The sequence below is a fragment of the Podarcis gaigeae genome (assembly GCF_964106915.1).
Source record: "Podarcis gaigeae genome assembly, chromosome: 11".
In the NCBI taxonomy this organism is placed as follows: domain Eukaryota; kingdom Metazoa; phylum Chordata; class Lepidosauria; order Squamata; family Lacertidae; genus Podarcis; species Podarcis gaigeae.
Window position 1 is genome coordinate 30268897 of NC_139687.1, and position 24456 is coordinate 30293352.

A 24456-nucleotide genomic window follows, 5' to 3' on the forward strand; every position below is an offset into this window, starting at 1 on the left:
TGAGTTAGATGGCCCAATGTTTGGACTCAGTATAACGGTCTGTTGTTCCTCCTATGACTTCATATAATTTCATATCTCCCACCATTTAAAAGAACTGCACTAAGGTAAACCATTAGGTGGCAATCATCTCATGCTACCTGCCGTGTTCAGCCATTCCAACTTTCTATGGAACACTGCTCTGTGTTCAGCAACAATGCTGATATGCAATGGACAAAAGAATATTAGAGATTAGTACTCTACATGGGGGGGTGTTGAATTTTTGGAAACCTTTGAAATATCAAGTTTCCACGAATGGTCTAGGTATAATAAACTTTCAAAAAAACAACAACCTAACATGTACATGTGGAGAAAAGCAGATCTATGAACCTGTACCTGCTCCATCCGGATTCAGCAGTTCCACTTTAAAAGCCTTTTCCAGCTCAGGGATAGAATTATCTGTAATGTTAACGATAATGTACTTGTATCTTTCTCCTGGCAGAAATTCCAAGGTGCCTGTAATACCCTGCAGTAAAAAGGCTATTTATACTTTTGCTTAAAACTTGCCATTGTATCAGTATGAGTTTACTGATAAAAGAGAAATAATCAGAAATAAACATTACACAGACTCTATTATTTATACAAGCTTGCTTTTATCAGGGTAGATATGCCATGCTGACAAGAGAAGCCAAGCAGGAGGAGACATGGCCTCCGGGCAGCAGCATCGCTACATACCAACTCAGTGAGGCAGGAAGGACAGCATAGAGGTTTGAGTGGGTTGGGCACATGCCTAAACCATCCCTGACCTCACCACCCTGGTCTGCCCCCTGCATTCTGGTACACGATAACACCAGGAGGCCAGGTCCACAGTATCCCTCCCCTGCTCCTGCACCCCCAACACATTTGAGAGATTATTAGGAGGCTTACTAAAATCCACAGGACAATTGGTGGGTTCTGATAGTCCCCACCCCTTGCCTGCCAAATCACACTTTGATTTGATTGAATATTTGTATGTCCCTTTTTCTAGAAACCAAGCTCAGCTCAAAGCAGCTCACAACAGTAAAGCATTAACAGATAAAAGCAGCATTTCCTAATACAGAAAAAATATATACAATAAGGATATAATAAATAAAACAATAAAGGTACAAAAACAAACAGTGAAATATGACTCAATGATACTAGATATACGTTAACAGAAAAAGAAACTCTTACAAGATATATGCCAGAAATGTCAATCAGCCTTGCAGCCATAAATAAATAAATAAATCTCCCCCCAAACCATCGCCCCACTGCCTCACCCAGAAGGCACACACTTCCCTTCTCCAAAAGGCTGTCCTCCCGGGACAGAAACCAGTTCTCGGAATTCAGCTGTAATGGTGAATGAACTGTGGCTCCACAATATGCTGGCTGTACTACATAGGTTAGGCATCCTTCCTTCCTTCCTTCCTTCCTTCCTTCCTTCCTTCCTCCATCCTTCAAAGCAGCAAGCAAATTGCGTGGACAATAAGAAGCTTCTGAAATTGCTTCAGATGCCCAGGCACATGTGCAATGCAGTCAATCAAACCACCTCATGGGTATCATCATTCATAGTATCCAGGGCACAGAACAAGTTTGAGTGTGGCATGAATGACTCCCTGTAACAGGAGTGGAGGCTCCATGGAATCTCCAAATTGGCACCCCCACCTGCTTGGACTCTGGACTGTAAATACTGCCTTTTGTTCATGTCCTGATCAAAAGTTACATACAATTATTACTTTTAAAGCTCCTGATTGAAGATCATACATTGGATGCACAATAGCAACAGGAAACAGAGAGAGCAAGAGCTGATTCATATCTGTCACTTCTTTTAGTCTGCTATTCATACCTGATAATCTTGAGGACTGAATGCTGTCAGTGAAACCGTTTTGTATTGTACAAGAACCATTCCTAGCAGGCCTTGTGCTCGAACCACGAGCAACCTGACATGTCCAATTTCTTCCTTGACAGTAATGTGGGGAGCTGTGGTAGCTGGAAGAATTATGTCATCAATGTCCACTGGAGGCTCCCCCACTGAGAACTGCAACAAACCTGGTGGAGAAAAGATACAACTTTCCTCATTCTATCTGCAGTGAAACAAAGTTGCTAGACTATAATGCTGTTTTGGATTTTTAAATATTTTATTGCTGTAGTAAACACATGTAGTAAACAATCTTTAAAATACAATAAGCAACAGCAGCAGCAGTTAGTCTGTCATTTGTTGTAAATAGGCATAACAGCTTTAAGTTAAAGCCAGTTTATAATACCTAAGTTTAATTCATAAACATTTGTCATTTGGACATGGCTACATTTTCAAGAACATGGCGTTTGATGAGACTTCCGGGTTGGCGCCATCGCCGAATGGCGGGCTCCCTCCGTGCTCCGGAGGGAGCCGGCTCGGCAGGGGTTGGGTTCTACCGCGCCGGCGACGCGGGGACCCTCAAAAGCCATGGGCACGGACTCGGCTGGCACCTTTGCGCCCCTCCCCGGCCCGCGAAAGAGCCTTTTTAAAGGCTAAGGAACGGGCGCCTGGGGGGGGGGTGGTGCTTTGAGTCCGCCGCTTCCCCTGCCGAGCGAAGCCGCATGCCATTCGGTGGAGAGTGCTAGCTTCTTCTATTGAAAATTTGGATCTAAAAGAAAAACCCGTGAGTAATTGGACTATGGATTAAAAAGAGGGATAAATTTTTAAAATTTGATGCGAACGGGGGAGGTGGAAAAAGGAAGTCAGCCCCCCCTTTTATTGTAGAAAAGACAAAACAAAGGACTTGACAACTAAGATCGAGCGTAACCCTATCTTGATGAACTAATAACTTCGCGAGGGAAAATTATAAGTTTGAGCTGGAGGAGAAAAGGAGAATTTGCATTAAAAAGCAACCCCCCCCCCCCGGAATCCCTGGAGCGATCTGCGAGAATACCTGGAGAAGAGTAATGGAGGTTCTGACAGCTGTCAAAGAGCTGTCAAAACGGAAGAACAAAATAGAGACGGTGTTTTGAGGACTTTGCCAGTTACATTTGGATATAAATTGGATACAAATTGTTTCAAATAAGGATTAACAAGCTATTTGGACTGGTGGATGTGATCTGGAAGGGAACTCAGTTACTGTAATCCATCTAGAGGAGCTGAGGGATATTGCATGTGTTTTTGCTAGGAAACTTGAACAGTTGAACAGAACTTTCAACCTCCTGGGAAACTGCAGAGATGGAACATTGTTTTGTCTGCAGGGGTCTGCATACTACAAGAAACAATGGATTTATCTGTTGGAAAATGAAAGGGACATGACGTAATGTTTTGCTCCTGAATAACAAGCCTCTGCAGAGGAATTAGAAGCTTTTGGAAAAAGAACCTTTCTGCGGGAGAACAGGGAAACAAAAAGGAGGAGAGTGACCGACAAGAATAAGGAAACAACAAGAACTGGACAGAACTGGAAGTGGGGACATTTGGGATATCCAGATTTGACAAGCTTATGGAAATAAAATTGGAGTTTTTTCTCCTGGATACATAAATCTGGATTGAAGAAATGAGCCCCTTTTTGAGATAGACTCCTTCTAAGATTGGACACTTGTGATTAAAAATGACTGGTAAAGAATCAGAGAGATATGGGTTTAGTGAAATGTGGGAACACCAGGAAGATACTAGAATTGGAGGGATATAAGGAACGCAACAGGGAAAGAGGGGAGGGAAATTTGGAATCCAAAGGCTGTAAAATTATTTTTTCTTTCTTTTGGTATTTTCTTTTCATCTGCACTATATTTGAAAGGGGGAACTCGTGGAAGGGAAGACAGATCTTAGGAGATGGGAATTTGAAAAAATTGGGTTATTGACGATGAGTGTAATTTGGGGATAAGAACTTGTTGAATTTAATTGTTTATTTAGAAGATTTGGAACACAAGAGGGGGGGAGGGGGAAGTCCTGGTTATTGGAAGAAGTGTATAAATTGGATTTAATTTGTTTTAATTTGGAAAATCTTAATAAAAATTATTTATAAAAAAAAAAGAACATGGCGTTTGATCATTCTTTCCCTTCCTTTCCCCTCTAAATGGTTGCACATGATTTTGAATTAAACCAATGTGCCCACTGAAAATAGTTTCTAGTTAGTGTTGTCTCTCTGGCCTTGTTTGCATGCCATATTAAACCACAGTGTGAAACAAACTATGGGTTGACATGAACAAGTAGTGTGCTGGTATATGCTGCTAGAATTTCTTATGCATCTCCGTACAAATACAGAAAAGTATTTTGGTGAGTTTTAAAATACCTAGTAAAAGCAATAACTTAGATATTAATTGTACACAGCAAATGGGAAAACCAATAAAAGAATGTGGAGATCTTATGCTTAATCTAAACATGAATAATATATTATCTATCACCATTACCATAAGGGTGGTCACTGGCTTTGATGGTAACATAGGTAGTTTCTTTCTCTGGATCTATGCTTGCTCCACTAGTTGGGGTTGAACCTATTTTTCCATCCCCTGCAACAGCAGACACTAAAGTCACCTGGAAATATTCATTCAGCTCAGGAATATCATCATCAAGCACAAACAAATTCAAAACCTGGATACAAAGAAGACAAATTAAATGAAAATGATTGCATTGAGAAATACAAATATGTTGTTGCAATGGTTAATAATAACTGGCCTTTTCCTGTCTTAAAAAACACATTTATAGTCCTCGAAGCAGATTATTTCATACACTGCAGAGAAAGCCAATACAGTCCCATTCCAATATTGTTGGGCTACGACTCCCATCATTCCTGGGCATTGGCCAATGCTTGCTGGAGCTGATGGAACAACTTTTGGAGGGCATCATGTTGGCTAATCCTCACTTACAAGACACAAGACTGAATAATATATACAGGAAAAGAAAATGTTCAAAGACTCAGCAGATCATTAACTTCAACAAGAAGATGGATTTACCTCTGATCTCTGCAAAGGGAGGAATGTGACCATCCCACTAGTGTTAGCAAAATCAGCAACTGAGTAATTAATGCCATCAGAATTGATCTGGGAGATACTATAATGCACAAAAACATAGTCCAGAGCTCCCCTGGTGCGCTCCACTACACAAGATATAGTAGAACCTTCATCAGCCACCTATAAGGAAATAAGAAGGCTTACAATAAAGTAAAATATTAAGGAAACAGAAAGCTATTTGTTTCGAGGTTTGCATAAAAAGGTAACATCATTTTACACTTGTGATATTCAAAACAATAAAATTTATTTCTGGAACAATCTAAGTTCATTCATATAAAGGGGGGAGCCCAAAAATATAACTTAAATAGCTATTTTGAGTCATTAGCTAGTGGAAGAGCTTCTGCTACTCCTGCCTTCATTCCTCATAATGCGATTGTCTATATCATATTCTCAAATCTTTTACAGAATCACAACACCTTAACAATGTAGTTATTTATTTGATTTATATCCTGCCTTTCCTCCAGGGACCTCAAGGCAATATGTGAGGTCACACCCACATTGTATTCTCACAATAACCCCGTGAGGTAAGTTAGGCTGAGAGATGGTGATTGGGTAGCACTCTAAGCATTATACCACACTGGTTCCTCCAGTCACTGCTGCTCCTTATAAAGTCCTCTGCAGCTTATTAAAGCTCAGCTTCATACAATGATAAGGCATTTGGGTTGCTACACACACAAAAAACCAAACACACACACACAACCACTCAAGTCTTTTTGGTTGATGCTCCATGTGACTGCTGGAACATATGGCAATAGCTGATTACATATTTCATCCCTGCAAGTATCTGAATAACTGAAGCATCATTTCCCCCAAGATAATGTATTGCTGGTATGAAGGATTTTCAGGCAACAAGACCAATATACATTATGCGTAATTTACAAGTGGGTTTTAAATTGCAAGTTCTTTAGTTAGACACTTTATCACTTCTCCTCTTTATTGCTGTCCCTAGATGATTATAATAATTACAGTCCTTAATATTTTATAACATCTTAAGAGTGTTCAAAAAATTTCACATACATCATCTCAATCATTCTTACAATAGCTCTCTTAAGGTAGGTCAACGTCATTATTCCTGTATTGCAGATAACAGGATGAGACTGGGGGGAAAATAAGGCCACCTAGTGAATTGGTGGTTGAGGTGAGATTTGAAATAAGGGGTGTTGTGCTACTATGTTTTACTCAGGGTAGACCTACTGAAATTAGTCATTGCCATTAAATTTAATGCATCTACTCTGAGTAAAACATAGCTCACACTGTTACACATCAGGTTTTAGGCATTCTTAAGCTTCATTTATCTTTGTTGTTGTTGTTATAATACTACAATTCCTTCAAGCTCAATGTGGCAAACATGGTTCTGCCCATTTCCCCCCCATTTTGATCCTCACAGCAAAACCTCTGAAGTAGCTCAGGCCAAGAGGGAGTGACTGGTCCAAGGTCATACAATGAGTTCTACAGCTGAATTAGGATTTGAACCTGGATCTCCCATGCCTTAGTCTAGCATTCTAACTACCATTTCCTACCTCCGGAATGCATGCTCCTGTAAAACCAAATAGACCATTGGCATTATCGCTCTTCTGGATTCTCAATGTTCCAGTTGTGTTTTCTTGTGAAATTCGTGCTCCCCCATGAACAGAAATAAGCTTAAGAATAAACAGTTCCTCTCCTTCTTCTTCTTTGTCATCTCTGGCTGAAACAATGAATGTTTTATTGGTTTCTCCCTGTCGGTATTCTAGGTATCCAGAGATGGGGTGCAGGTCAGCCCTTGCTGGAGTGGCATGAAGTTCATAAATTTCTTCTTTACTCAGTTTATGTTCATAAAGTCTTACATCTTGCATCAGCCCTGTGTACCTGCTGCTACCATTCATACCGGCACCAACTCTCATTATTCCTGGACCTAGAAAAAGAAACACAAATGTAAATTGATTTTCATACCTGAAAGGTGATTAAAAATGCTCTTCTTCTCCCATATATGCACCAGATCAAATGCCACCCTTTTTAAAAGTCCCTTTATTGGGATGGATGAATTCGATACTGTGCTCCTCTAGATTTGTTGAATGATAATCATTCATGTTGTATTTCATCACATAAAATAGAATGTTTCCCTTTGATGTATGCTATGCTTTCATTGCATATAAATTACATTCAAACCACAGTTCAAAGCAGCTCAAAAGAGTGCTACTTTGCTGTTGTGCTTCAATATATTGCTATGTGCTTCAATAAAGTTGATATATTGATGACTGCAAAAAACCAACAACCTGCAGGTGCTACAGGAAACAATGGTTTGATCCTAGCTGGGTTTGTCTAGCCACAGTTAGAACAGGACTAAGTTATGGAATTTGGACATGATGAGGAACTGTGGTTTGTTCAAAGAGGGAAGGGGAAGCTTTCAGTCTGCTTGTGCATGTGAGAAGGAGGATAAGCCATGGTTTCCCATTTTTTCTGAATCAGGCCAGTGGCAAAGATACAATGCAATATTATACAAACAAATATTCATGCCACTTCCAAGGCTGATTAGCACACCTGCTTCTAGCAAACTAGACATGTCTATGCAGTTTGTGATTGAGAATAGAGATATGCATGCAGGAATGGTTGCTGAATGGTCCTGGAGAACTGAAGTCGACATTAATGTTATATATTTATATTATATTTTTAAGTATGTGAACAATCACTGTATGCTATATCCTGTCACTGGCTTGTACAACAACAAAAAACACACAGAGAGATTTAATATTATTTTTTGCAAGTATGTTGCTAGATTTCCTGCACAAGAAAAAAATATTTAACAACTGAAAATGATTCCAGTAACTGGAATATGTTGTTGTTTTTCCTGAATGGGTTTGGACCTGTCAAATTCCAGATATAAAAGAGAAAGGTTGATTCATGACATATTGCTTACCATCAGCAATTGCTTCTCCTTTGAGGCTCTTGATGCCTCCAGCCACAGGACTTCCATCAATGAAAAACTCAATTATGCCATCATCCAGTGTAATCAGAAGGTGGAGCCAAATGTTTTCCTCTAGGTATTTCATGACTGTGATCTTAGCCACATATGTCACGTTTGACGGCTGTGGCATGTAATGAAGCCTTACAGAAACATGAGATTCATTTGTGTGGACTTTCACTCCGTAATACATTGTCCCACTGCCATCATCCTTCGCCAGGAGAAATCCATCACTATTGGCACTAGGAATCACCCATGCTGAAAATGTGAATTTGGCAAGCGTTCTGTTCTTACTGATGTGGAACTCGGGTTCAATGACCCCAAACGCATCCTCTTCACCACTAAAAAACAAAGCATCTGTTCCAGTGTGATGACGTCGCATGTGAGGCTGTGACTGCACCACATTTGAAAACCTTCCCAGCAACAAGCAATCAATCATTGGAGGTAATCCTTCTTTGAATGTACTGGATACTATTTCCCAGCCAATCCGGACATCTCCAAACGTTCCCTGCTGCCTCAAAACTGTAAAGTTGGTAATGTGGGACATATCATCTTCAGACAGTACATCTTCTGCTATCTCCCTCTCCTGGCTTTTGGGATCTAGGATAAAGACTCCAAAGGGATCATCATTGAATGGGATCATCACAGTGACAGAAAGGTTGGTTTCAGCTAACTGACCACCAGGACCTGGGAAACCACCTGAAATATTAAAATAAAAGTTTAACAAAATTCTTTATTAACTTCATAATTATTTACATTTCTTTCTAAATCCTATCCTTCTACGAAGCTCAGAACAGCACCCATAATCTTCATCCCTCACATATTTTATCATCCAGTGAAATTCACAGATGAGTGGGGATTTGAACCCGACTCTTCATTTGGCTACAAAACTACACCTTTCCCAGCCAAAAGTGCAGTTAGTCCTACATTATTTTTTTTGAAATAATTTTTATTAAAGATTTTCTTGAATTACAAAAAAAAATGCAATGTCACTTTTTTCAGATCATAGAGTCTCTTAGCTACATTCAATGTAAGACAATGTTGTATATGGCATAGGGTTGAAGGCAAAGAGAGGTTGGAGGAGAGAGTGGTGGGGAGAGGGTGGGTGGTAAATTTGTTTATTAATTTTCCTTTCCCCCCCAAATTGGTATATGTGTGAGGTTTTTGTGTCAGCGTCACTTGGGCAGGTTCTCTTTCTCTTTCTCTTTTATTTTATTTTATTTTTTTAAATGACAGCTGAAAGAATTGTAGCAACTAATAGTGGCTAATCAGCAGAATTGAATGATAACGCTGGCAGTAGTTCATGAGGGGTCTGTGTAGCAGTGGCATCCTCCCGGCAGCAGCACTGTGCTGATCAGGAGCACAGCAGCAGCAAGGCTGGGGGAGCTCTGGGTTGGCATAATTTTATAATGAATGATTTTAGAGTGTTGTTTGTGTTGTACTTTTGTACTGTTTTATTGTTGTTAGCCGCCCTGAGCCCGGCTTCGGCTGGGGAGGGCGGGATATTAATAAAGTTTTATGATTATTATTACCTATGGGGAAGCCAGCTCCCTCAGCCTTGATGCCATCCTTCCATGCCCACCCCCCACTAATCACTGCTGGTTTTACCATTTGATTATCATTTTCTCTAGTAGTGTTCCCTGGAATGTGGAGCATTTAAAAAATAATAAACAATTGGTCTTGTTGTCTATCTAGCTCAGTACTGTCTACACAATGACTTTCAGTGGACCTCCAGGGTTTCAGGCAGGGTTCTCTCCACCTGTAGATGTCAGGGTCTTCTGCGTGAGAAGCAGATGCTCTATCATTGAGCTATGGCCTTCCCCCATAGTAACTATGTAAGCCAACACTTCTGTGCTATTTCTTCAGATTTGGACAAGGGGACCCCCCCCCCACCGTTCCCAATGTACCTGAAGCATTCACCAGCTTTAGCGTGTAAAATTCATTGAATTCTGGGATTTTGTCTGGAATGGCATGGAGAGTTATAGGCCGTGATTGCTGGCCATCCAAGAACCAGACAACCCCACAGACTTGATAAAACTCTTCTCCTGGGTCCAAAGCAGAATCGTTTTCAAACAGCTGCCATGCCAAGGAAACATTGCCAAAGTGGCCTCTGTGTCTCAGAACCCTGTGCAGTAGATGGACACAACCAAGAGTCATTTCTCAGACAGGTAGCATCAAGAACAACAACAACAAAAATACAGATATAATATGAATGCATTTCATGTTTCTCCACATAATCCATCTACAATACCTTCGTGGGAAGGAAGCAAAGAATACCCAAGTTTTTTTATCTGCATTTGCAGCCCAGTCCTAAAAGACATCTTCAATGCAGTGCAAACAAGGAGGGTGTCATTTCACTCCTTTTAGTTCCTATTGAGGCTCATGTTCATACTTAATCAGATAAAGCATTATCATAAAAATCCTGGCTAAGATCCAAATACCTACTTTATGCATGCTCAAGAGGCAATCTGGGCTCTTCCAGTGAAGGCTTTTTGAATTTGTTTCCTTGAGCACAACACGCAGACACATACACCATACCATCTGATAAAATTTGCAACCCATTGCACTCCTGGGTGCACAGAACTAGCTAAGTGGACTCTGACCATTATCAGGAGCCATAATCAAAATATAGGACTCTCATAGAAAATCTTAAGTGTTGCACAGGGAATTAGCAAGCAGCCATAGGACACCTTCATTGAATGTGCAAAACAAGCAGTAAATGGACTCTCTGTGGTTGGGGTGTGGTCAATCTTGGCCTGTCATAAGCTCCAATTTAGCCCACAATGTCATTTTACACAAACCACACCTACTTGACAATCAGCTGGTGTGACTTGCAATGCCAGCTGATGGGCAGGAGGGCAGGGTTTCGATTCTGCCTTGGATGCACAAACAGGTCTTGCAGCCAAAACAGGGTTTAGGCTTCCACTTGACAGCTGATGGGCAGGGTTTGGCTTTGTGTTCTATTAGGATCAGGCACTGTGATCTAAACCACAGAGCCTGGGCTTGCTGATCAGAAGGTCGGCGGTTCAAATCAGTGGGGTGAGCTCCTGTTGCTCAGTCCCTGCTCCTGACAACCTAGCTGTTCGAAAGCATGTCAAAGTTCCAAGTAGATAAATAGGTACCGCTCCAGCAAGAAGGTAAATGACGTTTCTGTGCACTGCTCTGGTTCGCCAGAAGCGTCTTAGTCATGCTGGCCACATGATCCGGAAGCTGTACACTGGCTCGCTTGGCCAATAAAGCGAGATGAGCGCCACAACCCCAGAGTCGTTCGCGACTGGACCTAATGGTCAGGGGTCCCTTTACCTTTATGCGCGGCCAAGGCAGACATTTGCAAGCATTAGTGGTATGCAGGAGAAGTCCCCTCCCTTTGATGGAAAAATGCACCTTCCTTCCTTCCCATTCACTTGATATAGCAGAGGCAAAAGAAGGGTGTGTTTTGTAAGCAAAGGCGGAGCATGGGACCTGCTGCCTATATTCCTCCTTTTCTCCCCTCCTTATCACTTTTGCAAGCCCCACAAGATGCATTTTGACAGGTGGGCAGGGCAAACTGCCTGCTAATCATGTGACAACATAATTACAGAGAACAGAATTTAAGACTGGAAAAAATGAGAAATTGATATATTTGTCCATTCCTGCTCTCAGCATGCTGTGTAATGGCAGCTTAATGAGGGAGCGATGCTATTGGCTTTTTAAGAAAGGCTAATCTGCTCTTTACTCTGCTTGTGCAAGGTGCAGGATTACAGCCCAAGTTAACTAAACATAGAGCAGAAGATTTGTTCTGTCAGTCACTGGCTGTTTGGCAAGATAGACTCAAAAGCACTAATTATCCAGAATGAATCAGACAAGTAACATAACATCACTGAATCTTGTTATTACAAGTAGAATAAAACTTCTATTGAGAGTGGCAGGAAATAAACTAACTACAGGCAATATGTATTAAACCAAGATACTGTTGTTTACAAATGGCTCCTTTCAATGTGCAGGAGGAACTCAAATGTTCAGAGACATCTCCCACACAACTTAGGTCTTCACTTCAGTCCTGAAGGCTGCTCTGTCCATGAACTTGCGTGTCGAGACCCCGTAACCACCCCCTTGATGATGAATAAAAAACACCAGCCCACAGATATTTGGTTAATGTTATTGGGCAAATTTTGGCCATAACTTTATTGGTTACAGAATGTGAGTGGTATTGGCTTAGGTATTGAATAGACTCGACCATATTTGACTCCTGCCCATTGCACAGGGAATCCGGTAAGGGTAAACCACCAGAGGGGGGAGCCCCATTGATGCGAACCAACTCGAGCTCCACCAGGGTTCCCGAAGCAGTTGTCGCATGGCCTAGCCCCACCCTGGGCTTCGGACAAGAGCTACACCCCTGGATTCCTTTAATGGAATACCCTTAAGCTTGGAGGGGCAGGTGGTGGCCTCCCCACCCCCATCATGCACACACACAAATAAACAATACCACACTCCGAGGCAGGAGGCAATTCCACGGAGGGACAGAGGCAGCTTAGCGGGGTCGTCCTCAGTCTACAAAAGAAGCCCCAAGAGCAGTGGCAGACGAGACAGCAAGCGCGACGTAAAGAGGACAGCAAGCGCCGTGGAGCGGGAGCAGCAAACGCACAAATGGTCCAGATTGAGGAAGCGAGCCAAGAGAAAGCTCTCCGGCTTGCGTCTCCGCTTAAATGGGTCCTGGCCACACACCCCAGGCAGCGGATTGGTTGGCTGATTGATGGCATGGCCGGGATCCTCCGGGCAATGCAGGACTTCATCCCCTGCCCCCAGAAGAGATTGGGTAGCCACATGGTCCAGCACAACTCCTCCCCACGGTTAAGTGGAGCAGATTTCTGCTGCATAGACAGAGATGGTGATGACAATGTTCTCACTGCAAAAGCCTTTGCTCTTGTGTATACATCGTATTGTCCACAAAGATTAACACTGTCATAAGTTTCTGCGAACAATAGTTCTATATTTTTCATTAGCTGCCATCCAAGGCACATATAATCAGGGCCGGATTTAGGTTTGATGAGTCCCTAAGCTACTGAAGGTAATGGGGCCCTCTATATGTCCAGATGTTGTTTGTCAACAACAAATTGTCGCTGTTAGAAATGAGCAAACCAGTGATATTTTAGGCAGCAGGCTAGCAGTGGGGCCCATTTCTTATAGGAGCCTGCACAGCACAAAACACTGTTGCTGTATGTAGCTTTTATTTTATTTGTTTTTTATCTTATATTTTGGAAATGTACATCCATGTTTCTTTTTCTTTATTTTTTTGGGGGGCCCCCAAGAGAGTGGGGCCCTAAGCTATAGCTTGTTTAGCTTATACATAAATCTGGCACTGCATATAATATATTATTAAGAACATAAGAAGAGGTCTTCTGGATCAAGCCAAAGGCCTATCCAGTCCAGCATTTTGTTTTCACAGCAGCCAACAAGCGTCTATGAAAAGCCCAGAAGCAGGACCTGGTGCAACAGCGGTCTTCCCACCTGCAGTTCCCAGCAAACAGTATTCAGAGGCATTCTGCCTCCCTCTGTACCATGTGCAATAACAAGGCTTTAGTAATTAATTAATTTGGGAACAATAACGCTCCATTAACTCACTGAAAAGTTGAAATGGAGCCACGATAGAATGAGGTAAGGCATCTTGGGAAGCTTACTTAATTGTAACAGTCCAGCTTTGGGAAAAGGTGCCTAGTAAATTTCTTTCACAGGAAAACTCTGAAGTAGTCACAAGAAATAGCCAAGGTCCCTTTTGCTACAGGGCAGACACACTATGCCCCCACTTGTCTTTTTTCAACTTGACAACTGTGTCAAGCTCACAGAGTGCTATGTTTTGAGAATACTGAGATAATAATTCACTAATTTAAGAAAATTCTCTCAACTCACAGCCAGGCCATTCAAAAAGCTTTAGTCATATTCTAAATAAAGAAAAAGCTTTCTCTCTTTTTGGGGGGAGGCGGGAGGAGAGAAATCAGCAGCAACTTTTGGGGAGAAATAAACACCACAGGGAAAATCCTCTTCACAGCTATTTAGACCAGAATCATTACTGGAGTCTCACTAGATTATCTCTATGGCCTACCAATGCACTTGTAAGAGTGTCAACGGATTCTACACCTCCTGCTGAGTTAATTGGCAGCATAACAAGGGTCATCAGTCAAACAAAAATAACTTTTTGGCCCTGGGTACATTCATGAATGAGCACCAATAATAGCCTGTAGAAAGTCCTTTCAAGCCAAGCAGGTTTTGATTTTCTTTCCCCAAATCCTTTCAGGATTAACACAAATATTCAGAAAAGAAAACAAACATCAGAAGCTTTATATAACTAAAAGAATCATTTGAGGTAAATTTTCAAAGTATTTCCACCGAACACGACTTGCTAGACGCCCTAACAGTTTTTGTCAACATGCTGCCCGCTCCCTCCAACTCCAACATTATCTGGAGGGTCAGCAACATGATTCCCACTTTTATTTATAATTCTTAACTTTTATTTACATGTTCATTCAGAATTCAAAGTTGCCATTTGAACATTTTTAGAAATAGCATTATTATCTTGATCTGCCAATTCAGCTGGCCATCTTGGAAAGGGATTCCCACTATCTACTCTGTTCAGCATATTTACTTTCATAAATTACCATATAGCTTCTTATAATTTCCTTTCTACAAAGCAGTGCATGTTATCACACTTGGATTTTCCTTTACACGTGCCAGAAGGGAGTCTCCGTTTTTTTCCAAGGGTACAGCCCTGACAGATCATATTGTCTCATAAAAAAAATAATGTAGAAGGGAATTATTTCCAAGAGAGGTCCATATATACAAATAGTCACATGTTAAACTCCTTCTAAAACTATGCAAATATTAAAAACTTTCCCCTTATGCAATTTTTGACATAGAAGCACCTTTTGAAGCACTTCTGATTGCTTAAAACCTTAATGTCGCAAGGACGAGTAAGACTGAATTGATTCCAGGAAAGTGTGATCCAAGATATTTACTGAAGTGACATGCTGCATTTAGTTGAGTGTTACTTACAAAAAATCATTGGTCTTGCCTTCTTCTACTGCTTTGTCTGTACGCTCCAATGAGAAGATGCCATTTGGGTCATCATTTGCTTCAATTATTACTGTTGCCATTCCAGATCCGTAGACCACTGTGTCTCCTAAGCAACAATTTTATTGTTTAAAGATAATGCTAAAAGCAAACAGCATAATATCGGGGGGGGGGGGATTCCATACCCTAGCCCAATGTTCTTTCTAGATCCAAGATTCTGTATACCTGCCATCTAATTCAGACAACCTTCTCCCTTTGTATGTTGTAAAAGGGACAGCATGCTTTTCCCCAACACACACACTCAAGCTTGGTCCTGCTAGACATATATGTGGGAATTTTATCTGCATATGGTCTGTGTGCATAAAATCCATCTCATGCAGGCCTGAATTAAGAGGTTTGCTTCACTGATTTTTGCATATGTGGGATGTGAAGTTCAGGTCGATATGTGTTGGATTACATGTGTGTAGAAGACTGTATGCCTGGGATGGAGAACTTCAAGCCAATCAGGTCTATCTGGCTCTCATAACTCTCCCTGGGCCACACCATCTCTCCCCAGACCATGCCCATCAACAGCCCAGCTCTGTACTCTCCTCAAATGATTTTGTCTGGCTGGATGTGAACTGTGATAATGCCTCTTGTCTGCCTGGAGGATGTGCAGATGGGGTGGGAGTGTAGAAACCTCTGACTTTTGTGAGAGGAGTGTAGCCTGCTCTATCTTTTGTCCCACCAGCTTTTGCTTCTGACTGCCCATAGCTGGCAGGTGGACCTTGGAAGGTTGCCAGTAAGGGAATGGGGACCTCAGGCTGAAGGCAGCTCCCCCCTTGTTTTATGCAAATGTTATGCCCATACATTGCTTTTATGGGGCATCCCAAGGTAGGCAGGCACATCTGGTAGCCATGGCAGGAAGACATAGTCTTGTTCCTCCACTGCTCACACAGAGGTTGCCCAAGCAGGGTCTAAAAGAAAAAAGCTAAGGCAGCCTTTGAAAACAGCATGCCATCATGTACACTGCAGTAAATGGGCTCTGTTCATGAGTAACTACCCAGAAGTCTAAATAGATAGGATGATGGCTATTAGCATACCTGACACTGGGAGCCTAAGTGGTAAATGGAGCTTTTATTTATTTATTTATATATATATATATATATATATATATATATATATATATATATATATATATTTACTTTAGAGCCAAGGAAGTGAACCCAGTATGGCTGAAGTCTTCTAGATCACAGCCTGAGCTTGTATGTTTAAGATAACAGGATGAGAGAACCGACTATTATAGAGCACAACTTTATGGCTGCCATGAAGTTTATATACAACAATAAAAACATCAAATATATTGCACAGCACAATGACACATTTGTACTTAACCCCGTGTAAATTTGTACCTAGCCACTTATGCCTATCTTTTTTCTCTTTTGTTCTATATATGTAAGGCTGGGGGTTATTTACATATATATTGGTTGTTTTAATATCCAACACAAATAATGAAAGCCAAATTAGCTCTATAAAAGTCGGTCACAAAACAAATCAGCTGGGTGTTTTTGTTTTGCTTCTAATCCAGCAATATTACAACCAGCCCCAATTGCATGGATGCAGGCATACTGCACATTTCACAAGGGTATAAAAAGGATGCTTTAATGTGAAGAAGCATGGGAATACCCTAATCAGCTCCCCCCAAATATCATTCACGAAATGAGAAAAGCAACATCAGAAATGCAGCAGCTGCTTAGTTTACATAGAGATCAAATAATCATTTGAACCTGTTGAGTTGAAGAGAATGATATAAAAAGTCTCATCCGACTCAGGGGTATCGTCATCATTGATAAACACGGTTATGTTTTGTTCTCGTATTCCAACATCAAAAAAAAGCACACCACTCTTTTCACTAGGCGTAAAGTCTCCCTCTTCAGCAGTGGCTCCTCCATTAACAGTGGCGTACGAAACCGAAACGGCATCAACATCCGAGCCATTCCTTATGACTACAAAATTAGCAATGCCGCTTTCATGAGCCTTCACAACAACGGGATCTGAAATACATATACAGTGTGCAAAAGAAAGAGAAATCAATACAACAGAACTGTAACCTTCCTTTGCAAATATTGTTTCCAGAAAAGAGAGAAAAAATCTACTTTATAATGAGATACACGTTGCATAGTACTGAATGTCTCCACTCCACTGTTACCTTACAAATTAGGAGAAGAGCATAGCACATTAATAAGCTTCCAGGCAAAGATTTACTGCCATCATTATATTTATACCTTCGGGGTTTGGAATGCTCTAAATGGCTTACAGTAAAATAATCACAATACAGATTAGATCATAGAATTATAGAGTTGGAAAGGATTCTAAGGATCATCTAGTCCAACCCCCTGAAATGCAGGAATATGCAGCTGTCCCGTTCGGGGATCAAACCTGCAACCTTGGCATTATCAGCACCATGCTCTAACCAACTGAGACTACAGTGGCACAATGCAGACATCACACCAAACCATGGTTTATGCTAACCATAGTTAAGGACCCAACAATATGGTATGAATTCTGAAATGTACAACAGTAATACCATTATTGCTTTCATTTCCCCTCTGTTCAGTACTCAGCTTCATAAGTTCATTCCTCCTCCCATGGCTCAGAACCTCTTGAGATGGAGCAATGGTCCAAATTTTCATTTGTCAATGGTTTTCAAACAAAGAAATAATGTCAAACCACATCTAATACACACTGTGATTTGATATCCTGGTTTGGATGCTCCTTTACAAACCATGATCTGACATACCATGCTGCCAAAAGGGAGGCTATAAATGCAATAAATAAATAAATAAAATAAAATGAGCACATAGGAGATCACAAATTAAGAGAAAGCCAAGCAGATTGTGCCACTCCTATTTATCTTGTTTTAGATCTATCACTCAATATAAGCTGCACTGAAGATCTCTCACCAGCAAAATAAATTGGGTCATCGTTTTTTGTAATCTGTAAGGTTGCAGTGGTTATATTTCCAATTCTAGCACCCCCTGTGGCATTGAAAAGACTAAGGATGAATACCTCGATTTCTTCAGGTATCTGAAAAAATATAAAAAGTAAACGTATGTTACCTCTAAATGCTGTACAATTAAAACAAAGTTGCCAAACATTAACTCTTGCAAATCATGGAACACACCTGTAGAATAATCGAAATATTAAAACAAACAGAATAATGAATGCAGAATAATGAGATCTACCGTAAATTACAAATATATATCCTAGATTAACTGGTTTGATACACTATAATCAGAAGAAGAAGAAGAAGAAGAAGAAGAAGAAGAAGAAGAGTTTGGATTTGATATCCTGCTTTATCACTACCTTAAGGAGTCTCAAAGCAGCTAACATTCTCCTTTCCCTCCCCACCCCCAACAAACACTCTGTGAGGTGAGTGGGGATGAGAGACTTCAGAGAAGTGTGACTAGCCCAAGGTCACCCAGCAGCTGCATGTGGAGGAGCGGGGACGCAAACCCGGTTCACCAGATTATGAGACTACCACTCTTAACCACTACACCACACTGGCTCTCAGCATAACAATGGGCATGTTTGAACTTAATACTGTCCCCATTTAAATCAGTGGAGCTTAAAACTGCTGATGTTTGCCACTTTCGATCGTATTTCCCTACTATGATAATTTCCCAGTAGCTTGGCGGCTGATCATTTCATATATTTACAAAAAAGAAAGAAAGAAAGAAAGTTGAGGCTCTCAAACTGAAGGAAGATGTATAGATGGTTGCTAGAATGGGAAACTAAGAGGTTAAATCCGTAATGATTAAATGGACAGAAGACATAGGACATAATATACAAGTGGAAGATTGGGAAAAATTATGGAATGTGCATCTAAAATTTACTGACTGTATAACTCCGAAAGAGAATTGCATGAAAATGATGTACCGATGGTATATGACCCCTGTTAAACTTGCTAAGATGTATAGAACAAGCTCTAACAAATGTTGGAAATGTAAAAAATGAGATGGCACGTTTTATCATATGTGGTGGAGTTGTAAAGCAATCAAAAATTAATGGGAAATGATATATAATGAATTGAAGAAGATGTTTAAAGCATTTTGTTAAAAAGCCAGAAGCCTTTTTTTCTTGTTAGGCATTACAGGACTGGAGTTGCCAAAAGAGTGGAAGAAGCTATTTATGTAGGCTACAACGGCGGCCAGGATTCTCCTATCCCAAAAATGGAAAGACACCATAATACCAACAAAAGAAGAATGGCAAACTAAACTGATGGAATATACAGAACTGGTGAAACTCATGGAAACACTCAGAAGCAATGACAATAGAGACTTTAAAAAGGACTGGGAACCATTGATGTTAGATTTACAGAAATACTGTAAAGAAATGGACTTATTAGCAGGGTTTGAGTAATGCTTACAACAAGGATAACATGTAAAATATAAGAAAGAGCAATTTGAAAATGAATTAAGGTAAAATATAGTATGTAAGAAGGTATGATATAAAAAGGTGAAGAATATAAGAGCAATTGGAAAAGACTACAAAATAAGGAAAATAAATGAAGCAGAAGCAGTGATTGTTGAATGAACCAGAGGGGGAAGTTGGGGGAAGTCACAGGGAGTGGGGGAGGGATTCTTTGACTAATTATTTTTTCTATGTGTGTTGAAAATGTTGAATATTAAACTGGAAAACTAATTTAATAATAATAAAAAAGTTACTTGCATAAAAGTGTTTACCTCATCAGGCACTGAATATACGGTGATATTTTTTGAAAATTCTTCATTTCCAAAGAAAACTGTCCCTTGCTCTGGGAAGATGTCTTTCGTAGAAGCTGGGTAAGTTGCCCAAGACACAGTTACATTGCCAAAAGTTCCTTGGCTTCGCAAGACTCTGAACACCGCTTTGAAACACAAATGCATTATTTGATAAATGTACAGCATTAAGAGATTCAAAGACAGAGTAGAAAAACTCAAAGAAAAAACAGTTTTAAAAGACAAGCATCTGTAACTATGAAAGTGGCATATACGCATTTACAGATATTCATCCCAAGGAAGAATGCTGCTTATTGCAAGCTCAATAAATAGCAAGCCACCATTATTGCTGTTGTTGCAGCAGCAGAGAACTGTGCTATGGCATCTGCTGCAGCATCACTTCTCATGTCATGAAGGTCCCAGATGAGAAATCTTGAGCTATGCTAAAACAGTAACACACAATAACAACAACAACAACAACAACAATTTATTATTTGTACCCTGCCCATCTGGCTGAGTTTCCCCAGCCACTCTGGGCAGCTTCCAACAAAGATTAAAAATACATTAAAATGTCACACATTAAAAACTTCCCTGAACAGGGCTGCCTTCAGATGTCTAATAAATGTCAGATAGTTGTTTATCTCTTTGACATCTGATGGGAGGGCATTCCACAGGGTGGGCGCCACTACTGACAAGGCCCTCTGCCCGGTTCCCTGTAGCTTTGCTTCTTGCAGTGAGCGAACTGCCAGAAGGCCCTCGGAGCTGGACCTCAGTGTCCGGGCAGAACGATGGGGGCGGAGACTATGGCTCATCATACCTGTGTCACCTTCCTCACACCTCAGGTAGACAAATATTGCCATGTGGAAGAGCCACAGAGTGGAGTCCTCCTCTGTTACCTGGGCTCCAGATTTTACAGTATAGGAAGGAACTCTGTAGCAGCAGCATCTGTACTATGAGGGGTATCAGGTGAAGGAGTCTTGAGAGACAGTAAGTTACCAATTTATGATAAAATAGCAAGACTTAATATGAGCTAACCTACAACAGAGCAGTAAGGAATTACCAGCATAGAAGTCTCTGCCTTTGCTTTCATTTATTGTTATTGTTAATCCATCCTCAGCAAACTGAATTATTCCATGGGGATCATCATTCTTCAAGATTGTTATGTTGACAACTGTGGCATTTCCCAGTTTACTTGGCAGCTCACCGTGGCTACTGAGAACCACTGAGTAAAATTCATCCAACTAGAACAGGGAAACCAAATCAGAACAATATGGTCTGGCAACACTGATAGCAATGAAAAAACCAGTCCAAATTTATCGATCAGCCAGCGTAAAATAAAATTTAGCAAATGTTACCTCTGGATGTGGAAAGTGCAACTCATATTTTAACAGTAGCACAACTGCCTATTAGACACAAATGGAAAATGATAAATCTGCCCTCTGTAGATGACTCGTGTTTGAGAGCATGGAATATAGCTTACTCATTTAAACTTACAGACACGTGAAAACAAAAAAGAATCAGGAAACAGAAACATAACATTTCCTCCTCCATCTCAACACAAAGTGGCCATGATTATTTCATTCTTAGGGCAAGGGTAGCATTTTCAACACTGCATAACCCACCAAAAATCCAATCAGTTCAGGGGGATGTTTTAGATTCTAAATGTCAGAAGTGCATCCTTTATTATTCCAAGTTAGGCATGAGGAATTCTTTCTGCCTCTCTTTACCTCTGGAATCCCATCCATCTTTGTTAGCAACGTAATTTTAATTTCTCTTTCTCCAGGCTTAAACTCCAGGATTCCTGTACTTCCATAGAACTCGCTGTCTCTTGGTTCTACAGTATAACGTAGAAATTGCTTGATGAGGGCTCCCCTGGACCGGACAATCTGAAGTTCAACAGATTCTCCTTCCTTTAAAACAAATCAAAAATCCAAAAGACTCAGTATTCTTACTTGGTGTGGTTCCATCATGGAAGGGGTTTAGTTTCTGAGAACTTACTTTTATCCTGTACGGCCCTCTTGAAGATAAAGAAAATTCAAATACTCCTCCAGGATCATCATTTTCCAGAATAACCACTTCACGGCTAATATAGCCGGATTTCAGGATCTGATTTTCCACATTCACCCTGAAGAAATAATTCCAAAGACGCTTTTAACCAGCAAGTTAGTTTAGCATTAAATCCACCACCTACAAACATGTTATTCTGAAATACCCCCCCCCCCCCACTGAAGGTACATTTGGCCCCATCACTGGCTCCCTTTCTGGAGCAAACACACATTTTATTTGCTAATGGATTGAATATATTATTCAATTTGTTATTCTTTTATTTTATCGCCTTTGACTGATGATTATTTTTTGCATTCATATTTTTGTATCGTAAAACCACTTTATGAATGAATGTCGAAAAGTGGTATACAAAAGCTGTACTTAAACAAAGAATGAACAAAGTCTTTCTGCACAGACTATATTTTATTTATATTTGCCTAGATTTTTATTTCAAAAAAAGATTAAACGTGCACACTTCACACAGAGAAAGACAATAAAACACAGTGACATACAAGAGTACTGGATGGTAAGCTTTTAAAAGTACTGCTGGATTTGAAAGCACTGAAGAACAGGTTTTAGTGTCCTGCTAACATGTAACAAACTTTCCAATAACATTTGCTATGAAAAGTTGTTGAAAGTAAATATTTTGTTCCCAACTTCATCTGAGACGACATTTTGCCCCTTGATTGTTTCCTGTGCTGCAAATCTACCCAACAAGCAGATATGATTTCAAGAGCTCACACTGCCAATGACAATCCTTTAAAATGGCTTCAATGCAAGGGTTTCTGTGCATACACACACTAAACCTGAATCTTATTCTTAACCAAATTCAGTGTTCCTGAAGTGATACTCAACTTCAGGAACTGAAGTTGTTAACTAATGTTAACTAATGCTTAAGATCTTGATTAGTTGCTGGAGCATATAAAGATGCAGATATTATGTTCCTAGGTAATTTGTATTAATTGTTTTTAAATGATCAATGATGTATCTAAATTGGCTGCAACACTAATATGTGCAATTTATTTCAATAAAACCCCAATCCTAAACCGGCTTACATGGAAGTAATTCTCCCTGAACATGGAAGCATTTACTTCCAAGTCAATGTGCATAGGGTTGTGATGTATGTTCCCTAAACATTGCAGTGAAAACACACAATCTATTTAAGGATGAAAACAATTTCTGCTTAACTCTAATTATGCAGCTCCATTATACCATATTTGGGAGGCCTGATTTCCCAGCGGTGAAATCAGAACAACCAATCTACTGTTCTGCATTATCTTCAAACATCAAACACCAAGCCATGCATTCATAACTTTTTATTATTATTCATAGGCCCTACATAAAGGAACGTTTTCAGTCCTCCACCCCATGCTCCCAAATAAAACAGCAACAGGAAGCATGCATTGCCCAAGGCGGTCCGATAGGCATGGTGCTTCAGAAGGAAAGAAATATTAAAGGAGACACAGTCTTGTCCAGACCAACCACTTCCAAAACAAAGTGCTGATTCACTGAATACAAAGACACAGCTTGCTGCACTTACCCAAAGTACACGACAAACCTTTCTGTCTCTACCCTGTCAATACAGAGAGAAATAAGTGGGGGGTAGGAATAAAACCACTGTTTGCCAGATTCTTTGTAGGAGAGTTCTTTAGAGGAAGAAATAAAAAGCGGGGCGGGATAAAAAAATTTAAAAAAACCCCTGCACCTTTCCAGCAACTAATGTTCACTTTATGGGAATTCTACTTGCTTGGCACTTACTTGTTTGACTAATGCTAGCAAGAGGTTCAGCAATTCCCACTCATGGGAGATGACCCCATGACCAATTGGGATGTCAAGGACCATTCAAGGCCTTCGCTGCCAGCACTGCTCTAAGAGCCAGCCGCCAACTGCCAAGCACTGTGCAGGCATGCAGGCTACACAGCAGCTGAGTAAATTTTATTCAGCACCATCTGTAATTACTCAGTGCTTTTAATTAGACAAAAGAAACCCATTTTATTCATTGATGCACAACCCTCCAGGACCTGCCATCCTACTACGCTGCCCAAATAATTGTCTGAGTAGATAAAGAAGGGCAGGGGTTGCCATTGTTCAGATTTTTGTAATGGGGACATATTTGAAAGGCCTCATTTAGGCAGGAGTTAAAACAGCATGAAGTGTTATTTGTGGCTGCTTTTTCAGTAAATCAAACTGTAAGAATGATGTAAGAGGCGAAAGCATTTTCCAAGCCCAACATTTTATCGGCTCGAAACAAATGCCTAACGGTACCAACCACTTGTCAGAAGATATGGCTGGAAATGGAATAGTGCCTCTGATCCTAACCTAGCATTTTTAATACCCCAGTTACTTTGATTCATTATAAATTGCTGTCTGCCTGTATATCTTAGTTATGCAAGCACGTGTGAATGGCATTTGTCCTTGGCAATGTCTGCTCCATAAGCTGCCACTGAAATTCACAGGAGTTCTGCAGAAAAACCTCTCTGTATAGATAACCTGTGCTAAGTGTTGTATGCAAAGATGACATAACCCCTTCCCAAAGGGTTCAGCAGGCAGAACAAAGATAAATGCCAGGACTCTAATAGTATACCATAAACATACCTAGGGGTTGGCTAGGTTGACCCCCGCCAAGAGCACAGAACCAGGGGAGCACTCAAATCACACCTCCCCCGTCTGGCTCCAAGTGGCTATGAGCCCACCCGCCTGTCCTCACACTTCCTGGGCCACTCC

The 24456-nt window shown here is 40.6% G+C and overlaps 1 protein-coding gene across 5 annotated transcripts in view; it reads right to left on the reverse strand.

Moving 5' to 3' along the window:
• The window catches only part of ADGRV1 (adhesion G protein-coupled receptor V1), a 232105-nt gene that overhangs the window by 179092 nt on the left and 28557 nt on the right, over nucleotides 1-24456 (reverse strand). For all 5 annotated transcript variants that reach the window (XM_083703064.1, XM_083703065.1, XM_083703067.1 and 2 more), the window contains 14 exons: nucleotides 21685-21811; nucleotides 21414-21596; nucleotides 20747-20927; nucleotides 19672-19835; nucleotides 17890-18013; nucleotides 16714-16980; nucleotides 14930-15056; nucleotides 9811-10028; nucleotides 7859-8602; nucleotides 6483-6856; nucleotides 4906-5082; nucleotides 4363-4543; nucleotides 1841-2043; nucleotides 373-502 (listed from right to left, as the gene is read on the reverse strand). In XM_083703064.1, coding sequence (XP_083559190.1) covers nucleotides 373-502; nucleotides 1841-2043; nucleotides 4363-4543; nucleotides 4906-5082; nucleotides 6483-6856; nucleotides 7859-8602; nucleotides 9811-10028; nucleotides 14930-15056; nucleotides 16714-16980; nucleotides 17890-18013; nucleotides 19672-19835; nucleotides 20747-20927; nucleotides 21414-21596; nucleotides 21685-21811 — 3200 coding nt within the window. The remainder of the gene's footprint in view (nucleotides 1-372; nucleotides 503-1840; nucleotides 2044-4362; nucleotides 4544-4905; nucleotides 5083-6482; nucleotides 6857-7858; nucleotides 8603-9810; nucleotides 10029-14929; nucleotides 15057-16713; nucleotides 16981-17889; nucleotides 18014-19671; nucleotides 19836-20746; nucleotides 20928-21413; nucleotides 21597-21684; nucleotides 21812-24456) is intronic.